Genomic DNA, 20,014 nt, shown 5'->3' with positions numbered 1-20,014 from the left:
GTTTGGCCAGATAATGCTGACAAAAAAAGCACTGTGGCAATACCATACTGAATGATTTTCGTAGTCAAGGTGAACTCAAACCTCTTACAACACATACCCGGTGTTACAATATATTCGGTTCCTGAGATATTATTTGGTACCACTGGGTGGCGCAGGTATGAATATTCATGAACTTCCCCTGTTGTGGGCGTGTCCTTTTAGACAACGCGCAAAGGAATGGAACTTGCTCCTCAAATCGCAACTTGTTTAATGGATTTATTTCGATAAGGTAATAAAGTTTTAATGTTCAACTGCATTTGTTCACATTTTCAAAGCAATTAATAGTCTACAAAATCGTCTCAGCTGTTTTGCTGGCATAGGTATTTACAGCAGAGCAAATGTGAGCACCTATTAGTGCAGTCTATTACAATTTAATTTCTTTGATGTGTTTGACCCTTAAAAAAAAAAAGAAAAAAACTTGTGAGGCTCATTTCAATACCTGCTAGCTAGCTAGCTAGCTAGTTGTCATTCGGTGATAACTTAAGTGTTGACAACATTGACTGAAATAACCTCCACAAACTCTGGCCTAACCCTGCTGTGATTCAACCTAGTTTATTTCTTATTTAGGCAGTATAACACCAAACGACAAATGTTTTCCTTTTTATCGGAACTTTATGATATGTAGCATTATCAAGTCATAGTAAGTGCACAATTTACTAGCCAACATGAAAAATGTAATATTATAGTCATAATGCAGTGTAACGTTAATTGATTATTGATATGCTTTGTTCTGATGACATTTTATTTATTTATTTTTTCACATAATTGCGAGTTATAAAGTCAGAATTGAGAGATCTAAACTTGCATTTGTAAGAAAATGTCAGAATTGTGTGCTGACTTTTTTTTCCCCTCAGAACTGGATCCTGCCTGGATAGCTGGATAGTTCTAACAATTCTGAGAATTTGGGTCAGAATTGTGAGGGAAAAATCGCAATAATCTTTTTTTATTCCGTTGTGGAAACAAGCTTCCATACAAAAACAGCTCAGATGATTTATCATAACACAAACACAATGAAGCGTATTACCATTCGAAATAATCCATTAAACAAGTTGCGATGGCACTAATATTTTCAGTTCCATTGATTTGCACGTTGGCACGCCCACAACAGGGAAAATTCATGGATATACTCATGCGCCACCAGTGGAACCAAATATTTCAGGAGCCGAATTTACTGTAACACCGGACGTGACTGTCTTATTTCACTCCTTTCTGTCATTGTGACTATCTCCGCATTGTCTCGACAAAAACAGAAAATAGGAATCAGCGATCACGAAGAACAAAGAAAACAAGAAGGATTTATTAAAAAGGGGATACATTTATTAAAAAGGTTGTTTCTGAACCGACAGCACATCTTTGTGATTCTCGTGGTGGTTTATTTTTTGAAAACATAACCAGGAAGTGAAAGTAAAGGTTAGACTGCTGTAACGTTAGCTCTTATAGAGAAAATGGATCCACGGTCTGTAGAAGAACTATCTTGCGATTTACACAATGAGAAACTCGATTTCTTCTGTCTGGAGGATAAACAGCCTGTGTGTTTAGTGTGCAGAGATTCACAACAACACGACAATCACACATTCAGACCCATCAGTGAAGTGGTTCCATCTTACAAGGTAGGACAAATGTCTCTCTTGATTCTCTATCATTTTACTCAACATATATGAACATATCAGTGTATTCTATAATGTTTTGTTTTGTTGACTTTTAGAAGGAGCTCAGTACAGCACTGAAATCCTCACGAAGGAAGCTTAAACACAGCGAAAACATTAAAGAAAAGTGTGTGGAAACAGTTCAGCACATCAAGGTGAGGAAACAGAATCAAGAGTTAAATATTTAACAATCCCAACACAAAGTACACTTTGAACAAGCATACTCTTTCTTTATTATGACTATTCGCATTATAGAATAATAGTCATCAAAATTATGAAATAATACAAATGGAAAAGATGTAGTGAGCACAAAAAAAAAAAAAGTCAAAATCATATTTTATCTTCTAAGTCACCACCCTTTGCCTTGATAACAGCTCTGCTAACTCTGGATGGTCTCTTAAACATCTTCATGGTTTGTAAAGACATTCAAACCCTTAAGATCAAAAGATCATGCAAAAAATAAATTGATTGTGTCCAGACGTTTGGCTGGTGGTGGTGATGTGATGTGCTGATGATTGAAGTGGATGTGATTTGATTTCAGTCTCAAGCTGAGCGCACAGAGCGGCAGATTAAACAAGAGTTTAAGAAGCTTCATCGATTTCTCAGAGATGAAGAAGAAGCTACAATCACTGCACTGAGGGAGGAAGAGGAGCAGAAGAACCAAATGATGCAGGAGAAGCTTGAGGAAATGAACAGACACATCTCAGCTCTTTCACACACAATCAAAGACATGGAGGAGATGATGACAGCCAATGACATCTGCTTTCTGAAGGTCTGATTTCAGGTCATTGATTGATTGATTGATGGTTGATTGAGTTCTTGATGATAATTTGTGTGTTTGTTCTGCAGAAGTTTCCAGTCCCAATGGAAAGGTGAGTGATCTTCTGGTGTCTCTGGTCTCTCAAATATCCTGTAAATTTATTCAGTGTTTTCTCCTGTCATATTCATTAATTGTAGTCAGTTGTACTCTAAATTCTCACATCAGTTTAGTTGTCAAAAATAAAATTTTAATAACTAAACATCTGTATAACCAAACATTTTCAAAAATGCATAAACATATAATAATTATCAATCAATAATAGGGTTGTTGATTAATTACTTAACTCTTTAATTTAATTAATTAGTTACGGAAAAAAATAACGTGTTCAAATTTAACACTTTTAACACACCCGCCTTAAACCTACATGCACTGCCCTCCAAAAGTTTGGAAACACCCCTGGCAAAGTGTGGTTTTGGACGATATCAGCATAAATCCTTATCAATTTTTGGTGCAAATACATTACAGTAACTTTACATTATCACTGAAGACCAGCAATAATAATTTTCATTTTGATTATATAATAATGGCAATAATCACATGTCAAAGCTGTGCCAGCTGTGATGCTGGTTACTGGTTTAAACTTGGCCCAGGTTTGTAAAAAATTTTTTGGGTCAGCACACCTTAATAGTTTCAACAATTGATTTGCCAATTAAGTTTAGAATACAATGAACCAATCAGAACCCAGTTTAGGTAAGATAGCTGCTAATGGTGGATATTTTGATGAATCGAAAATTTAAGTTTTTTTTCTATGTATAAACTGTTTATATAATAAAATATGTTTTCATAGTTTGTGTTGTCCCTTATCAGTGCAAAATTATCACAAATTAAAAAGGATTCATGGCAATGTTGTCCAAAACCCCACTTTTCTAGGGTGTTTCCAATCTTGGAGGGCAGTGTAGGTCATCTGACATTTCATACTGTTGATGGGGATTAACATGATGCAGGACAACAACTCACTGTGTGATGTAGCCTATAAATGCAGTTAAATGTCCCTAAAATTCAAGATATTCAGGCAAAAATTCCCCTGTATGAGTTTTTGTCTCATATCTATATCATACGATATAGTTCAGACAGGACCACTTCGGCAAGTTACTTGAGTTTATTGAACACAATTTATCTTTGGCAGTATGGTTCCTTATAGGGGTTCTTGCTCCAAAATTAATTGAACTTACAATTCAACTTTCACGTTAACCCCCCGGAACCATCAGCTTGGAAATGCATAGACAATTAAGACACTTAGTAATGTCTTTAAAAGCAAACATAATAATCGTGTAGATATGGCAGTGGGACTAGGGATGGGCGATATATCGCATGCGATTGTCATGCGCATTTCGTCAGTAAAGCCGGTTCCCTGATTACCGCTAAATCGCCATCACCTGCTTTCAAATGGAGTGACATTTAATAGACAGAGCCGTAGTTTACTGACAAGCCATGCAATATCGCGTTCATTATCGAAGGCAATTCATCTGCGATATGAACGCGATATTGCATGGCTTGTCAATGATATACGGTTCTGTCATTAAATGCCGCTCCATTTGAAAGCAGGTGATGGCGATTTAGCGGTAATCAGGATACTGGCTTTACTGACGAAATGCGCATGACAATCGCATGCGATATATCGCCCAGCACTAAGTGGGACATCTGTACTGTAGCTTGGTTATGAGGATGAGTGTCTCTCAGCAGTGAGGTCCATGCCAGCCAGGACTTGAAAGCCTTAGTGATCTGAAACAAAATAAGATGACAACCAGAAGGTGCACAGTAATATGCTCGTGCTTATAATGGGGAGGAAGGGAGGGTTGCGAGCAGTTTGAGCATACTTACCGTAATGGCACGTAAATGTGTCCCGTGTCTAATAGGAGAATGTGATTGGAGCAATTTGTTTAACAGTCCTGACTAATATGTTATTAGATATGACTCTTATACAAAGACAGTAAACCGTATATGAAAACGTATTAGCGTTTGTCATGTGGTTGATGCCCAATGTCGTGTTTGTCATGTTTCGCTTGGTCCCTTCAAAGTCGTGTTGGATTTTCTCAGCGTAAAGTTTGAGAGGTCCATCTATAATTGTTTTCCATGTTAGTAGAGTTAGTTTGTGGAGTTAATATAAAGGCTACAATCTGTGTGTGTACACAGCTTTTTTTAAAAATGGCTGGTGCTGGTGTTTTGCGTGTGTTTGGCCAATCAGCATACACTTACATCACTGATAGTTCCTATTGTGCTGGGTTAGACCCTAATCTGAAGTAGGAGCTAATTTAGTTCCCCTAAAACACGTTCCTAGAACTAAAATCATTCCCAGTTCCTGCAGTGCGAACATGCCAAAAAGCGGGTACTTCCGCCATTAGTTCTATGGACTATGAAAAGGTTCCTCCGGTGCGAAAGCCCCTAAAAACTATTACAGTTTACCATTCAGCCTGTAGGTGGAAATCTTAAGCACCATGTAATAAGTCCTGTGCTAAAAAAAAACTGAGCTTCTGAAATAGTAGACTTATTCAGTATGTTGAATTATCTACTTTCAGAATGATCTACCTTTCACCAAGACGCACTGAATCCTGATTGAATAACGGCATTGCACTGGCAATGGCCAGTGGCATTTAGGAGCATGAAATAGAAATTGCTTTCCTCATTCATGAGGACGTCTTCAAGAAGCCTCACTGTGATTCAACTCTTTCAACGGTTGACAATTCTGTGCCGGTCACTTTTTGCTTTCCAGCAAAGACATGGAAAAAGCCACCAAGCCCTGCAGGGCTTGTTCGTGACCTATTGAGTATGGACGGCTATTACAGATGCATCTTCTCCCGAAGCTGCTCTTGAGGGCCCGACTTGACCTCACTGTGAAGCCATGAGCCTCAGGACTGTCCACCTCAGGATATCACTTGTTATTGGCGATGCCTTTGCTGGCATCTTGCCACAGCTTCATTTTGCCTTCTCCTCTTAGCTGGAGAAAAATAAGCAGCGGCATCCTGAGATGGAATTTGATGATTCCAGTTGGCGAGCTCATGCCGGCTCAGTGCCTGTGTCCCGCCCACTATGTTGAGCCAGCCTCTTCTTCGGTTTCGTTCACTAGAATTAGTTCCCTCCCCTCCTTAGGAGCCCGCAGCCTAGTCTTTTTCGGAGCACCGAATGAGAAGTGAGACAACACTATGCCATTGTCTGCTTTGGCCACAAAAGGCTCTACAGAGGACTCTGTGATGCATCATAGCGAAACTCTCCTGGTGCTACATTTCTTGGTTTCTTAAGTCAAGCTGTCAGAGAGCTGGCCATCAGAGACCTGCTCCATTTTTCCCAGAGGTGATGCCCCAAAATGAAGGCCCAGTCTATTGGCCACACTATGGGAAGCTTTTTCATTTTAGGACATGTGGCTGACCCTCACAGACCTCAAGGACTCAGAGAAAGTGGTCTTGCTGATGCTCCAGTTAACCCAACTGGACTCTTTGGCAGCTCAGTTGAGTCCTTCTCAGAGGTCTTCTCACTTGATTACTGAGGTTCAGAAGCAGTCAAAAGTAATGAGCCACTTTATGCCGAAATGAGCCAGAGCACCCTCTACCTTGCATTCTGGCTCTTCTTCTGTGCAGCGTTCCTCAACTAGACATCTTCCAGTCACCTCATCTAGGGTTGCCAGGTTTTCACAATAAAATCACCCAATTGCTACTCAAAACTAGCCCAATCGTGTTTCAGGGGGATCCCTGGAAAAAAAATGTATTGTGGGGGGTAAAATTTGGTGGGATTCCCCTGGTAAAATTCTCATTCCAGGGGCTAAATTTCATGTTATTTGGGGTCACATCAACCCAAGGACATGAAAAACAACCTGCTGCAACAGTCTTAAAGTAAAGTAGACCAATTCCATGGGAAAAAAAACATGGACTTGGCAACACTGACCTCGCCTGTCCCGCTGAAAGAGCCAGAACCTTCGGTGTGTCCCAAGTACTTGTGGACAAAGCTGCATCCATTCCCAGAGCACTAAGGTCCCCACCCTTCAGGGAGAAAAGCCCAGGAGATCCAGTTTCATTCCTGACTGCTCCGGAAGGAAAAATGTGCATTTGGATGTGCCTCTCACCCCCCCTGCCTGTTGCGGGCGATGAGAGTGCAAGAAGTCAATGTGTGTTAACTGTTTCGCTGTCAAGTGCAATAAAGTTTTAAAACCACACAAACTTCTTCTCTTCTAACAAAATTCTCTTTTAACTCTCAAATGGGCATGGGTAACTGGAATGTCTATCGCGGAAATTTGTTTAGCAGCTGGATGGGCTTCGCTGAATACTTTAGCCAGATCTTATAGTCTGGATTTTTCCTTGATAGCTTCCCGGTTCCTGTCAGTACAAGAGATCTAGTTTGTGCAGGACAAAATCCTAATGATCCTCTGCTAATTATGAACAGTGTGTATGATTATAGATTATTAAAATTGCTTCCCTTTCCTGAAAACAAACTCTTTTTGTTTTCTTATTGCTCTTTTTACTTCAAAGAGCACTCAAAGGACTCATAGCTGAGCCTTTACAGCAGTGCTCAACTAGGTCCGATAGGCTCCACTGCTTAACATCGTGTCTACACCAGACGTGACGTGTCAAAAGACAGTAGAACCCATTATAATGAGTGAAATTGTCTACACTGGATGTGACGCAACAAATTTCCGACAGTAAACTGATCCCCCGTTCTATTTCTGACGGTAGTACAAGTGCTTTGCAACAGTCAGTTTGTCGCGTTCAGTGTAGACAGCTTTTAGCTGTTGTGGTCTAGACATGGTGTAAGCCAGTGAAGCCGTTATTTCTAAGGAATGAGCTGACTATATAAATCATTTCTAGCCAGCGAGGTGTCTTCCTATTTATGAAACACCTGTCGAACCATATTGCTTACTCAACCTTCAACGTGGCTTCTATAGCCCAAGTATGTCTGTCCGCATGACTTATTTCAACTCAATGTAATGTTCACCTGAATATCAACTACCCGTTCTGATCCCGTCATGACAGTGTTTATCTAGGTCCAGTAGGACTCAACTGAGGGGATGTAATCATTCCGGGGGGGACACTGTTCGGTACATGTTGTTGCTTATGCAATTTAAATAGTGAAATAGTGTCACTATGGGCCATTAGCTTCACTTGCACTAAGCAACCCTTCACAGTATCACAGCAAGATTTTATACATTCCACATAGCATCAGTTTTTGACATAATGTCAAGTTAACAAAAATCAAAAGGGAACGTCTCCGGTTACTGAATGTGAATCTTGGTTCTCTGAGATGAAGGAACAAGACATTGCGTTCATGCCGAGTTACTATTACTCAGATATTTCACGAGTTTACGATCATTTCAGTTGAAAGATTCTGAGGCAGTGTCGCTTTATATAGGGAGCGGGCCAGTCTCTCGTTATTCAATCAGGCTTCATTATGTCTCAGTGAAAGGAGTTTCCCCATAGCATCAGCTTCTGATGCAATGTTTTGTTCCCTCATCTCAGGGATCCGAGGTTACATTCAGTAACTGGAGACATTGATCTTGAACGTGGTTACATATCTGCACAATAAAGCATTTAAATTCACCTGAAAGCTCTGGTCTCCATGGACCATGAGCCCTGAAGCGGTATACAACCTTACCTGGCGTACTTCGTTGGCAAAATCTTTCTCCAGATCACATGCATAATTTTCTTGGACATTCATTATATGCGGATGCAGACAGATCATACTTGGGTAACTGACTGTTATCCAAAAACCAAAATGTCTCTTGAAGTAATGAATACAGCTGTATTCTGAACTGACTGTCTAAATTTGTCTTTCTTATTTACTACTACATGACGTGTGAATCGGTGGGCAGGGCTAAAGCTGTGTTGTAGAAGTAGGTGTTGATCAACTTCTGCAAAGGATATTACGTCATAATGCAACAAAATCCAAAACATATTGTTTGGTCAGCTTGGTTTCAAAAAAAGCTGTTTGACTAAAAAGGCATTTTTGAGTTCTGAAACTTACTGGATATTTTTATAGTACAGTGAATTCTTATATGTCAAAAGATAAAGGAAAATGTCTCAATTCATGACCCCTTAAATGCTCAATAAATGCTTGTCAATTGCCTGTTGTTTTAAAACCTCTGTCCAGTAAATTACTAGAAATAAGACTTTTGGGTCAGTCAAATACATGCATGGGATTTGACAGTAAAAATACAGTGAAAAACCTGGTTTCTGTGGATCACTACAGCTTAGTTTAACCTGAATTAAACCCCCTGACACAAAGCCACTGCAGTTCTGACTCATGAATGTTCTTCCAGTGTCCAGAGTTCAGAGCCGGATCCACAGATGGCTTCTGGAGCTTTGATTCATGTGCCACATTACTTAGGCAACCTACCGTTCAGAGTCTGGAAGAAGATGCAGGACATCGTCCAAGACAGTGAGTCTGCAGATCTGTGCTGTTACACACACACACATGGGGGAATATTTACAGATCTATTGATGACTGATGTGTTTGATCAGTAGGATAAGTGTTCATAACCATACACAAATTATGAATTCACTCTTGATCATTAAATGAACATCAGAATAAAAGCACCTGTTGTTTGTGTCTCATCAGCTCCCGTGATTCTGGATCCAAACACGGCTCACCCATGTCTCATCCTGTCTGATGACCTGACCAGAGTGAAACAGGGTGGGAACAAACAACTGCTTCCTGATAATCCAGAGAGATTTGACTATTATCCCTGTGTTCTGGGTTCAGAGGGATTTAACTCAGGAACACACTGCTGGGATGTGGAGGTTAAAAAGAGTTCACGTTGGAGACTTGGAATAACTACAGCATCAAATCAAAGGAAGGGAGGTGATTTCTTTAACACTGATGTCTGGAGCGTGCAGTACGGACTGATCGAAGAGTCTGGTTTTCTTGTTAAACAGTATCTTGAGCGTGTGAGAGTTGATCTGGACTATGACAGAGGAATGGTGTCATTTTCTGATCCTGTATCTAACACATATCTACACTCTTTCACAACCACCTTCACTGACACGGTCTCTCCGTTCTTTTATAGTTTTTTCCCTCTGAGGATCTTACCATCAAATAGTTAGTAAACATTACACCTGGCTGTAGGACTGGATCGATATCGCATGAGTCAGAGTGCTGTTGATCTGAATATCAGTACAGCTGTGATTGGGCTGCAGGTGATCACATGACTGATATCCAGCACTACAGCAACACTGAGTGTGTCATATTGCTTTTATACAACAGATCAATAAACAAAGGGCCAGATTTACTAACAGTTTGCGCCAGCGCAAACCTTCTTTTGAGGTAAAAAAAAAAAAAACAACTACTGGCCGGATTTCCTAATGACACGCAGTGAAGAGCTGAAAAGGCAGCACGGTTATTTTTGCAGCTTACCTTATTGCATATGCATTTATTTGAGTTTCCTTTTCAGACAAAAACAAAAATATGGGAGGAGAGTATTTAAATGAATCATGCAAGGTGATTTACTAAGGTTTGCGATAGATCACGTGCAGAACTTTCCACTCCCATTCCCGTTTTTTTTTTTTTTTTTGCGCTTTTACGCTAATTTGCCCCGTTTAGTAAATCTGGCCAAAGAAGTTAATATCAAGTAACTTTTTCAGACACAATATGACCAGATATTTAGTTTATTTTTGTTCTAAATGAAGCCGAGCAGGATAAAACAGAACACCAAAACACGCGAGTCCTGCCTACAACAACTGAGATAAATGAATTACCTACACCAAAACTCATTTGCATTATGCCTATACACCAATGGCATGCAGTCCATATAAACTGAGAATGTTCTGCATAGCCAAGCCATTCATGGACTCGCTAATTAATATTCACTTGTTTGAGGTATACCATAAAGCTCATATGATAGAATATTGGTAATATGTATGTAACTGTTAGTCATTTATTTGCCAAGCCACAGTAATTTTCTTCAAATCTGCCAGTTATGCAGGCTTTCGGGTAAGCGGATCCACAACAGCTTTGGCGACTACGCTCTGTTATGTATCGTCGTCACTGTTCCGCTTTTTCATTGGTTTGCTGGCAAATGGAGGATTTCATGCGCAGAGAAAGCTGTCTGTGAATCACTCGCCCAGGCGGAAAAATGCCAGATATCGATCACCAAAAGTCACGTTGTATTTGATGCAAAACTAACTAACCTAAATCAAATGGGGAAAAAGTCATAACTGAAACTATTTTCATAGTATTTAATTTTCTCCATAGGGAAATTAATTTTTTTACAAAAACATATAAACTGTTAAAAGACAGTAAAAGACTGTAAACTTAAAGACTGTAAGTAGACTATTGTAAATATCTGAGGTTATTAATCGATAGTCTGTGTGTTTGTTAAAGTCAACTTATGTTATTATTTATTATAATTATATTTTACTTATATTTTAGTTATAATAGGCTACTTTTATTTATTATATTATACTTAGTTTTAATTCTTAAATAAAAAAATATATATTTTCGGCTTACATTTAAATTGACACCTGCCAAGATGTTTATTTGTCGTCTTTGATTTCGATAGTTTCCTAAGCCGATGCTGTTTAAAGGTGAAGCATGTAGTTACTGCGGCACTAGTGGCACATAGCGGAATTACAAAAATACAGCATATTTTGCAAATGCCCTTTTTACACATTGTGCCTCCCTCAACTCAAAACAACACAAACACAGTTCTTACAGGTGCTTGTGAAGGCATGTCTCAACAGGTAAATGGCTACTTTCAATAAAAGGTCCAATATATTGGGAATACTTTTAGCTGTGTTGCTATGTGTTATGAGAGCAGGCAATTGAGTAGCTTACACTTTTTAGAGCTAACACGAGCATCACGCTCATTATAATCCAACGTGTCTGCACCGGGCACATTTTTTGAAATGATACGCCACACAGCATAGAAGTCACTGTATTATACTTCGTAAACCAGAGTTTCAAAAGCTCTTCAATTGCACCAAAAAAAAAAAAAAAAATATATATATAAAAAAAAAAAAGTAAAAGCAAAGCATACTCTATTTGTCAGAATTTACTCGTTAAACCACTTTCTTATATCCGTGGCGCTTTGCTTGATAAATGTTGCATATCACCGCCAACATTTAATTTTGAGATTGTGCGCAATGAGCAACTGTGTAAAGGAATTCGTATGACAAAAACACAGCTACTTCTAACACAAAAATATAAATAATGAAATGTCTGCTGCTGGAGACTTGCCGTTGGCTGTTGTATTTGAATAATTAACGAGGCAGGTCTATGCAAGAGGTGCTGTTTTGGATGTTTTTAATAGTCATTTATAAAAATTCCATTTTGTGGAATGAATGCATTCATGTGTTAAATATGAATTTTCTGTTAAAAGATACTGTTATTTAAAGTTACCTTTGTAAATATTATTGAGCTTCGGTTAGGAATGTTCGATTCCAGGTTGAGTCGACTCTTCTAATTCCTACTGTAGAAGTAGATGGATTAGACTTCATTTACTTTACATCAAAACAGTCAGGAATAGTACAATAATGTAGTCATTATTACACTATTTATTTTTTCTGTCACTGAGCCTTAAAATCCCCTTTATAAAAACACACTTTTCAGGTGACTCCAATTTAGACCCATTTTCATCACTTTTAATAGCTATCAACATCGTTTTCTAGTTGTTGCGATACCTATTTTTACACAGGTAAAAGTCACGAGAAACAGCAGTGGTCGAATATTATATCAGAATTAAATAAACAAGAAAGAAAGTGGGCGTGGTCTTTAATGAATTCATCTCAGTATAATGGTCGGGTGTTGACGCCATGATCGTTGTCTTAAACTGCTTGGACAGGAGAGTCTAAAGATATTTACAAATTAATACAATACAAAAACCAATGCAAAAATGTACGCTGATGTGTTTATTCTTTATGTGAGTTTTTAATGATTTATAATTAGTTTAATCATTATGAACACAAATTAGGTTAATGATGGAAAACCATATTTATATGGCATTAATATACCATTTAATTAAACTACAAAGCTGGCACGGAGGTATGTACAGTATAATTTTAAACTAAAGTTACTGTGACTGTTATTTATTTCTAAAGTAAGCTACATGTAGGATAAAAAGTCTGTGAATTTTTTTTTTTCCCCTCCCTTTGCTGGAATCCACCCCAACTCTAGTGCCATTCAGAGTTGAGGAATCGACTCTTTTGGAGTCGACTCCCCATGACTAGTTTTAGAATACTTCAATAGCTGTTTCCATCCAAAGTTATGAATTTAACTTATTGTGCAAAATGAAAATATTGCATAAAACATTTGTGGATAAAGCAAAATCGTCACTTTCTGATAAACTGGCGCTAAATATCACTAAGAATAGTAGGAGAAGCCACTGTATATAATAATTTTCATATATAATAAATTACTTGTGCCTCAGAGCGAGCAGACAGAACGCAATAAACGCGGTCATGTTATCTTGCTTTCAGAGGCAGATGCCTACTGTTTGGGAAAGCAGTAATGTAAGACAGTTTCAGATGCTGTGCAAAAAGATCGGTCCGCTGGCTAGTCCAGTTATGCCGTTCCATCTCGCAAAGTCGCAAAGACTTTTTTTGTTGCGTATCGAGGAATTTATTCAGTGAATGTGTTTCCATCATAGTTTATGGGCATGTTTTGTTAACGGATAATAAATGTATCTGACTTAATTAAGTGCATACATTCTTAATGTGCATTTTTAGAATTTATGCACATCTTGCCATTTCCATCCAGCAGGTTTTTATGCGATATCCCAAAATGCACATAAAAATAGGTGGATGGAAAACATAGCTACTGACCAAAGCTACAGAAATGGTTTTATTCTTTCAATAGTAAGGTCACTGAATGACCATACCATACGAATAGGTGGGCACTGCCCCCCAATACCCTGCGGTGTTCACTTCTTTTTATTCATTTTTTTTCTTTATTTGTGAGTAATACTGTAATAGTAGTAGAATATGCTATCTAAAGTATAAATCAAATTTGATTCATTTTCAAGCATATTGATTTATTTTCAAATGATTTCTAATTTAGTGAATATTATGTAAAATATAAATTTCATTGCAGCAATTGTTAGGCGAGTGTTTTTAATATTTAAATTAAATAGTGTGACATCACATATGGGCTTTACGTTCGCCATTGGCCACCCTGTGCTCTAATATATAGGCATCGGGCATTAAAAAAAAATCGATGAGTTTTTGTTTATGATGCAAAGTGACACACCGCTCACATCTGGTGTATAGTGGTTGCAAATGTGTACTAAATGTGTAAATAAATGTGTAAAATTTTATCATCCAACCTGTAAATGGGATTTAGTGACACTTATAGTCAAGACAAAAATTAAATGTGGATGGTAGGGTTCATCTTACCCCTTTACCATGGTAGTCTCAAATGGAGCACTAATGTTTTTTATTACACAGAAACATTGAGTTTTCCAGTTGAAAGAAATGCTTTAAACATGTATCTGCTTTTGTGTTTTGTTGTTTAGAAGGAAGTGTACAGTTGAATATATTCTCTAATTCTGTCATTAACCTTAAATTTGAGCCTTAAGTGTATTCTCAAAGTACTGAAGCACCAGAACTGTCTCTTTCTATCCCGTGTGTAATAATGTACATTTTGATCAGCTAATGATATGGCTTTTTATGTTGAGTATATATTGCAGAATTGTAAACGGTTCTGTTTTAAAATGAACTTCCTTTGCTATTCCTGTTGCGTGAGAGAATTTGCTGTTCTTATATATAGGTATTGTTTATTTCTAGAGTGGAATTTAAAGGTGCTGTAAGTTTTTGGACTGTACTAAAGCATAAAAATACCATAATATGTTTGCAGAGATTTAGGAAACATGCTAAATTCTAGTACTTGTTTCTCTGAAAAACAATGCTATTCTGCTTTGAATTGTGCCTTCCGTGTCAGAATGTTTGTTTTTGTTTTTGTCTGTGATCCCACCCACTGTCAATTTACCCAATAGTATTTTGAAAGCCTGGGTTGCCAGTTGGAAGAAAACACGGTGTATTGTAGCAAAGACTATTTCAGCCATGGAAACCAGCAAACAAACTGGCTCAGATATTGCAGATTCTACCCAGCCTACCCAAGCCTCAACATCCATCTAAAAAGCTCTATAAACACAGGCATATTAAAACATGGTTAAATCAACTTAGTGTAAGGCTCGTTGCCTTCCATTGTCAATTGTGCTCGTTCTCATTGCGTGTCCTCAATCTGGCAACCTGCATGAGCGTCTGAGGAGAGGGGGTGGGAAAGACCACTACCAAATATTTTGAATTTGGACTGCAGTACCCATTTCAACCAATAGCTGTCAATAAGACTATAGATATACAAAGACGGCACACTCTTAGGCCTTTATCACAGTCCGAGTGTCGTCACAATAGCTCTGATTAGTAGTGTAAACTAATTTCCACCTGCATTATTGTCAATGGACGGACACCATTTGTATTAAAATAAACGTCAATATTTAAAACTGTTTAATTAGACTTAAATGAAACCCTACCATATACATCATCTTTCATTGTAATGTATAACATTATCTGAGCGACTCAATCGTCAGCGCTGCCGGTGTTAGCAGTCATGAGATTAATGAAGAGCTACACTCTGCTCAAGTTACTGCTCAAGTTTTTTGAATAATCATCTATGGTCTGGAAATATTCCTTAACCCTTTGGAGTCTGAGGGGGTTTTGGGGCCCTGGAGAAGTTTTGACATGCCCTGACATTTTTTTAATTTGCTTATAAATGTAATAATAGCTAAAGTCTCATTACACTATATTCAGCACAATCTGGGCTACAATAATATGTGTGCAACATGTATGTACATGTTTGGAGAAAATGACATGTATGCATGGTTATTGATTGAAAAAATTAAGTCACTGAAATAAGGTCACAAAACCCAGTCCACAAGACATTTGAGTACTGAAACTTGTAGCCTAGAATTTTTGCTTCGAAATAATGTGAAAATCATCCTGCATATTCATCCACATAAAATATATAAAACCATATATAACAATAAGTGTTTTTTTTTTGTGTTTTTTTTTTTTTTTTGCAAAGGCCATGTAACTTTACTTTGATGGTTGCATTGCAAAGTAAGTGCATGAAAAAAGTGAACATTATTGTTTAATACAAAAGTTCCCCCCAAACCTTTAATCCCCCCAAAACAGACTTTAGTTGTAATTCATCTTTTAAGCTTTGTCTAATTGTAATGCTTAAAAAGGGCACCAATTATGCCCCTTTTTACAAGATATAAAATAAGTCAAATAAGTTTGTATGTGAAGTTTTAGCTCAAAATACCCCACCGATCATTTATTATAACATGTTAAAATTGCCACTTTTGGGGGTGGTGAGCAAAAACAAGCTGTTTTTGTGTGTGTCCCTTAAAATGAGCTACTGCTCCCGGCCCACTTTCAAGAAGTGGGCAGGGCTTCAGGAGTTCATGCAACAAACTAACAGGACAATCTCTTGCACTGAAAATGCCCGAAACTGTCAGCAGTTTGAACCAGAGTCTGACAATGATGCCTACAGAGCAAGAAAATATATGCTGCATGGAGATAGAACAGGTATAGTTTAGTTTAATTATGGTTATAAATTATGTGGTCATCTTGCTTCTTGTTCAAACACCATGTAAAAGTGATTTTTGCATTATAGGTGCCCTTTAATGTGATCTGTTGTTTTTATTGTATTCTTGCTGTTCTGTAATAAAATAAAAGGTGATCAGACTCTGGAGTATTATGCACACAATAAATGGCTTGCGCACTCCCCTTCAAATCACAAAATATGTGTCAGAATCATGACACCATTTTCTTTGTTTCACAATATTCAATTAATGATAGTAAACTAAGTTTGGTGTTTTTAGAAGAAGTATCTGTGCTTAAATCACAACAATACTGTGCTGTGGGCACAGCCATTGATAAAGGTGGCAGCAGAAGTTTCATTTTCCGCTACTATTTGAAACTTCAGCTTTTCAAATGCAGAAGTGTGATAAAGGACTATTTATGAATGGGAGAAACTGCAACACACAATATAGTGGAATACGTCCTGCCATCTAAATAAAAGAGCCAATTTTCCATAGAAACCTGAGACTCGCATTTAGGACTGCACATTGGCTGGAATCCTGAAAATGTTTTACTGGTATTTGAGCATAAAAAAACAACATTTATGGGACAGTTCATGTAAGATTTTGTTGCTGATTTGAATATATGTTATTTAATTGTGAGTTCAACAAGACGTTTTTGAGATGTCAGGATTCCCCCATTCAATATGGATGCCCGAAATAGCTGCGATTATGACCACAGAGTGAAAGGGACATTTGATACTGCACCTTTAAAACACTGATATAGTTGCTAATTCTACAGCACCAGGTCGGACCTCAGTTTATCCTGCAATGTCATCACAGAAGATGGCTTCTATTGGGACTCTTAACCAGTGCTTTCTTTTTCAGAGAAGATCAGTACATCTGAGAGCTGCTGTGTGAAACTCTTCAACCACAAACTCTGAGCCTTTCATCGGACAGTATGTCAAATATGCTTATTTACTGGTTTAGCATATTTTATCATTTGTAAGTGTGGCAGTTGTTTTCATGAGTTCACAGGTAATCAGACATTGATCATGCTTTTTTATTATGATATGATATGATAGATAAATAAGTTTCAGCACCCGAGGATCACCTATTTACCTCAGTGCATATGGTGTCCTTGGGTGGATTGCTGAGGCGGATTGCTGCCAACAGCCATTTTAGGATTGTTTGTGATTTGGTCTTAGTGACTTAGAAGTCCTCTTGACTACTCCTGACTTTTCACAGATTTAGGAGCTAGATGAAATTTAATGTTTGACATTTGAATGAGCATCATTAAATTTTTGAAAGTTTGTAACTTTTTAACTTACTCAAAGGTTCAGGTGTTATTGAACTGTTGTGCAGCATTGTGTTAAAAAGATCACTATAATGTATAAGTGCTGTGATAAGGGAAAGAGAAATTGTCTTTTAATAAAAATACACCATCTTTTGTGCCTGGACTGAGATGAGACACATTTAGACATCTACAGTCATCATATAAACCTCATCAATGGTGAAAATCAACAAAATATTCAGATAAAGTGGGGCCGTATTCACAAAACATCTTAAGGCTAAAAGTAGCTCCTTCACTTGCCAATTTAGGAGAAACTCTAAAAAAAATAATGGGCGTGTCAGTCCTAAATTTAGTACTCCTACGTTGTTGCTCTAAGAGTTTTTCACAAAGCATTTTAGCATTAAAACTTGCTAGGTACTCATGATGAGGACCCCTAAGTCACCAAGACCAAATCACAAACAATCATAAAATGGCTGTTGCCGGCAATCTGTCTCAGCAATCCACCCAAAGACACTGTACACCATTGAGGCAATAGGCGATAGAGCCTTGAGTGCTGAACCTTTCTTCATAAATGCAATATATTTTTTGATTTACAGATTTTAATCTGCAATGACATAACATAAAATGTTCATGTATGTATAGGAAAAATACATTGAATGATGGAGAATAAAACACTACGGTCAAGTTGAAAATAATATCCTATCGCCATCACCGACAGCCTTGTGGGCAGCTCAGGTGAGCAGAGTTTGAGTTCCGGCTCGTGGACCTTTCCTAATCCTTTCTCTCTCCCACTTCACTTTCTGTCTACTCACTGTCCTATCATAATAAACTGGCAAAAACACCATAAATAAATCTTTGAAAATAAATAAATAAGAATATAATGTCCGATTACCTGTGGCAGTTGTTTTCATGAGTTCACACTTACAAATGATCAAATAGAGTAAAAGAGTAAAATAAGTGTATTTCAGGCTCCGAGCTTGAAATTTAGCCCAAACCCAGAGTACTCCCCTGTATCCTAGGAATAAGAACCAGCCGAGAGTGAGGAGTCTGGGTGGAGGGATGCAGAAAACTGTTGAGGTAGAGTCGGCTATTTATATATATATATATATATATATATATATATATATATATATATATATATATATATATATATATATATATATATATATATATATATATATATATGCCTCCTCTTGAGCTGATTAGATAGACCATTTGAACGTGCTCAACCCGAACTTTGTTAATAAATCATAATTTGTCGCTTGACTTCTGCAATCTCTCCCAAGATGCAGACATGTAAGAGACTGACAATTAGCTGAATGTATGCTAATTTAATAAGTGACACTTAACCTACATTTTAAAATCTTTATATGAATGACAACATTTTTATTTTGAATTATTTATTTGAATATGGCAACATGATAACACCTTCTACAATATCCCCTATCAGCCAATCACTGTTGGCAGAGTTAGTAACGGTGTTGACATCATCCATAGCAACGAGGTCAACCCCGCCCTTTCTCTTAGCTTAAGACTTCTGTCTATTCCTTAGTAAAAGTTGGTCTCAGCAGCTTTGTAAATAGGTTTTATGAGAAAGCTCTTACCTATGAACTTTTACTGCTATTTAGGAGAACTCTTAGTGGTAAGATAAAACCCCAGGTCTCACACACACTGCAGTATCGCGTTTCTAGTTTAGACGAGTACTGATACTCTGTGGTTAAATAATCATGTACATCCACGAGCCACGGCTTTCTCAGAACCTTTATCCTTAAATATGTGAACTCGCATTACACAGATACATATGAACCAATCATGGGACCTTCAAGATGATAACATATATCGAACAGATATGACCTTATTCCAATAAAGCACATGACATTGGGGAAACTATAATGATACACTATCTAGTAGATACTTTGGATCCAAAAGATAAGATAATATATGCCTTTATTGCTCCTGGAAGGAGCTGATGCTTTGCAAAAAAGAAAAGTAATAAAAAGTAATACTAAGAAACAAAACTATAATTACAATACATTTAAAAACAAATTACAAGTCCCATAAGATACTTTTAAAATCTGTATAAAAGTAAATGTGAATATGTTAATGCAATAATATGATAGTAATGAAAGCTATAATCAGTCTGATATTTGATAGGCTTATCTACTGTTTCTTTCCAGTGATTGGCTGATAGGGGAGAGGTCTCTGTCAGTGATTTATTCATAGAAATATTGTAGAAAAAGGTATCATGTTGGCATATTCAAATAAATATTTTAAAATTTAAATGTCATTAAAAAAGATTTTAAAATAAAAATGTTGTTCAGCAAATTGTCAGCCTCTTACATCTCGAGAGATTGCAGACTTCAAGTGACAAATGATGTTTTATAAACAAAGTTCAAACTGCACCTTCAAATGTCTAATCAGCTCAAGAGGAGGCATATATATACACACACCTACTGTAGTTACCTCAACAGTTTTCTGCACCCCTCTGCCACCCTGACTCCTCACTCTCGGCTGGTTCCTATTCCCAGGATACAGGGAAGTACTCTGGGTTTGGGCTAAATTCTGAGCTCCGAGCCTTTCCTCGGACAGCACGCCAAATATGCTTATTTTACTAATTTACTCGTGAAAACAACTGCCGCAGGTAATCAGACATAATTTTCTTTTTTTAATTATTTATTTTCAAAGGTACATTTTTTCCGTTTTTGCCTTTTTATTATGAT

General features: G+C 37.4%; 1 protein-coding gene across 1 annotated transcript; it reads left to right on the top strand.

The window, feature by feature from the left end:
* Positions 1 to 219: 219 nt before the first annotated feature.
* On the top strand, positions 220 to 16,110 carry LOC137017214 (nuclear factor 7, ovary-like). The gene is made up of 6 exons (XM_067381222.1): positions 220 to 1,649; positions 1,745 to 1,840; positions 2,227 to 2,457; positions 2,535 to 2,557; positions 8,747 to 8,865; positions 9,046 to 16,110. Exons 1-6 carry the CDS (start codon positions 1,485 to 1,487, stop codon positions 9,528 to 9,530), a joined length of 1,119 nt encoding a protein of 372 aa, XP_067237323.1. The 5' UTR covers positions 220 to 1,484; the 3' UTR covers positions 9,531 to 16,110.
* The last annotated feature ends 3,904 nt before the right edge of the window (positions 16,111 to 20,014 follow it).

Source organism: Chanodichthys erythropterus, chromosome 3 (genome assembly GCF_024489055.1).
Source record: "Chanodichthys erythropterus isolate Z2021 chromosome 3, ASM2448905v1, whole genome shotgun sequence".
Lineage (NCBI taxonomy): Eukaryota > Metazoa > Chordata > Actinopteri > Cypriniformes > Xenocyprididae > Chanodichthys > Chanodichthys erythropterus.
Note: the sequence above shows the minus strand (reverse complement) of the source record. Positions and strands in the feature narration are given on the sequence as shown.

Bases quoted from the DNA above. Each gene is read 5' to 3' on its own strand.
- LOC137017214 (XM_067381222.1), top strand. From the start codon at position 1,485: ATGGATCCACGGTCTGTAGAAGAACTATCTTGCGATTTACACAATGAG. The intron at 1,650-1,744 runs GTAGGACAAATG...GTTGACTTTTAG, and splicing joins AAGTGGTTCCATCTTACAAG to AAGGAGCTCAGTACAGCACT. The intron at 2,458-2,534 runs GTCTGATTTCAG...TTTGTTCTGCAG, and splicing joins ATGACATCTGCTTTCTGAAG to AAGTTTCCAGTCCCAATGGA.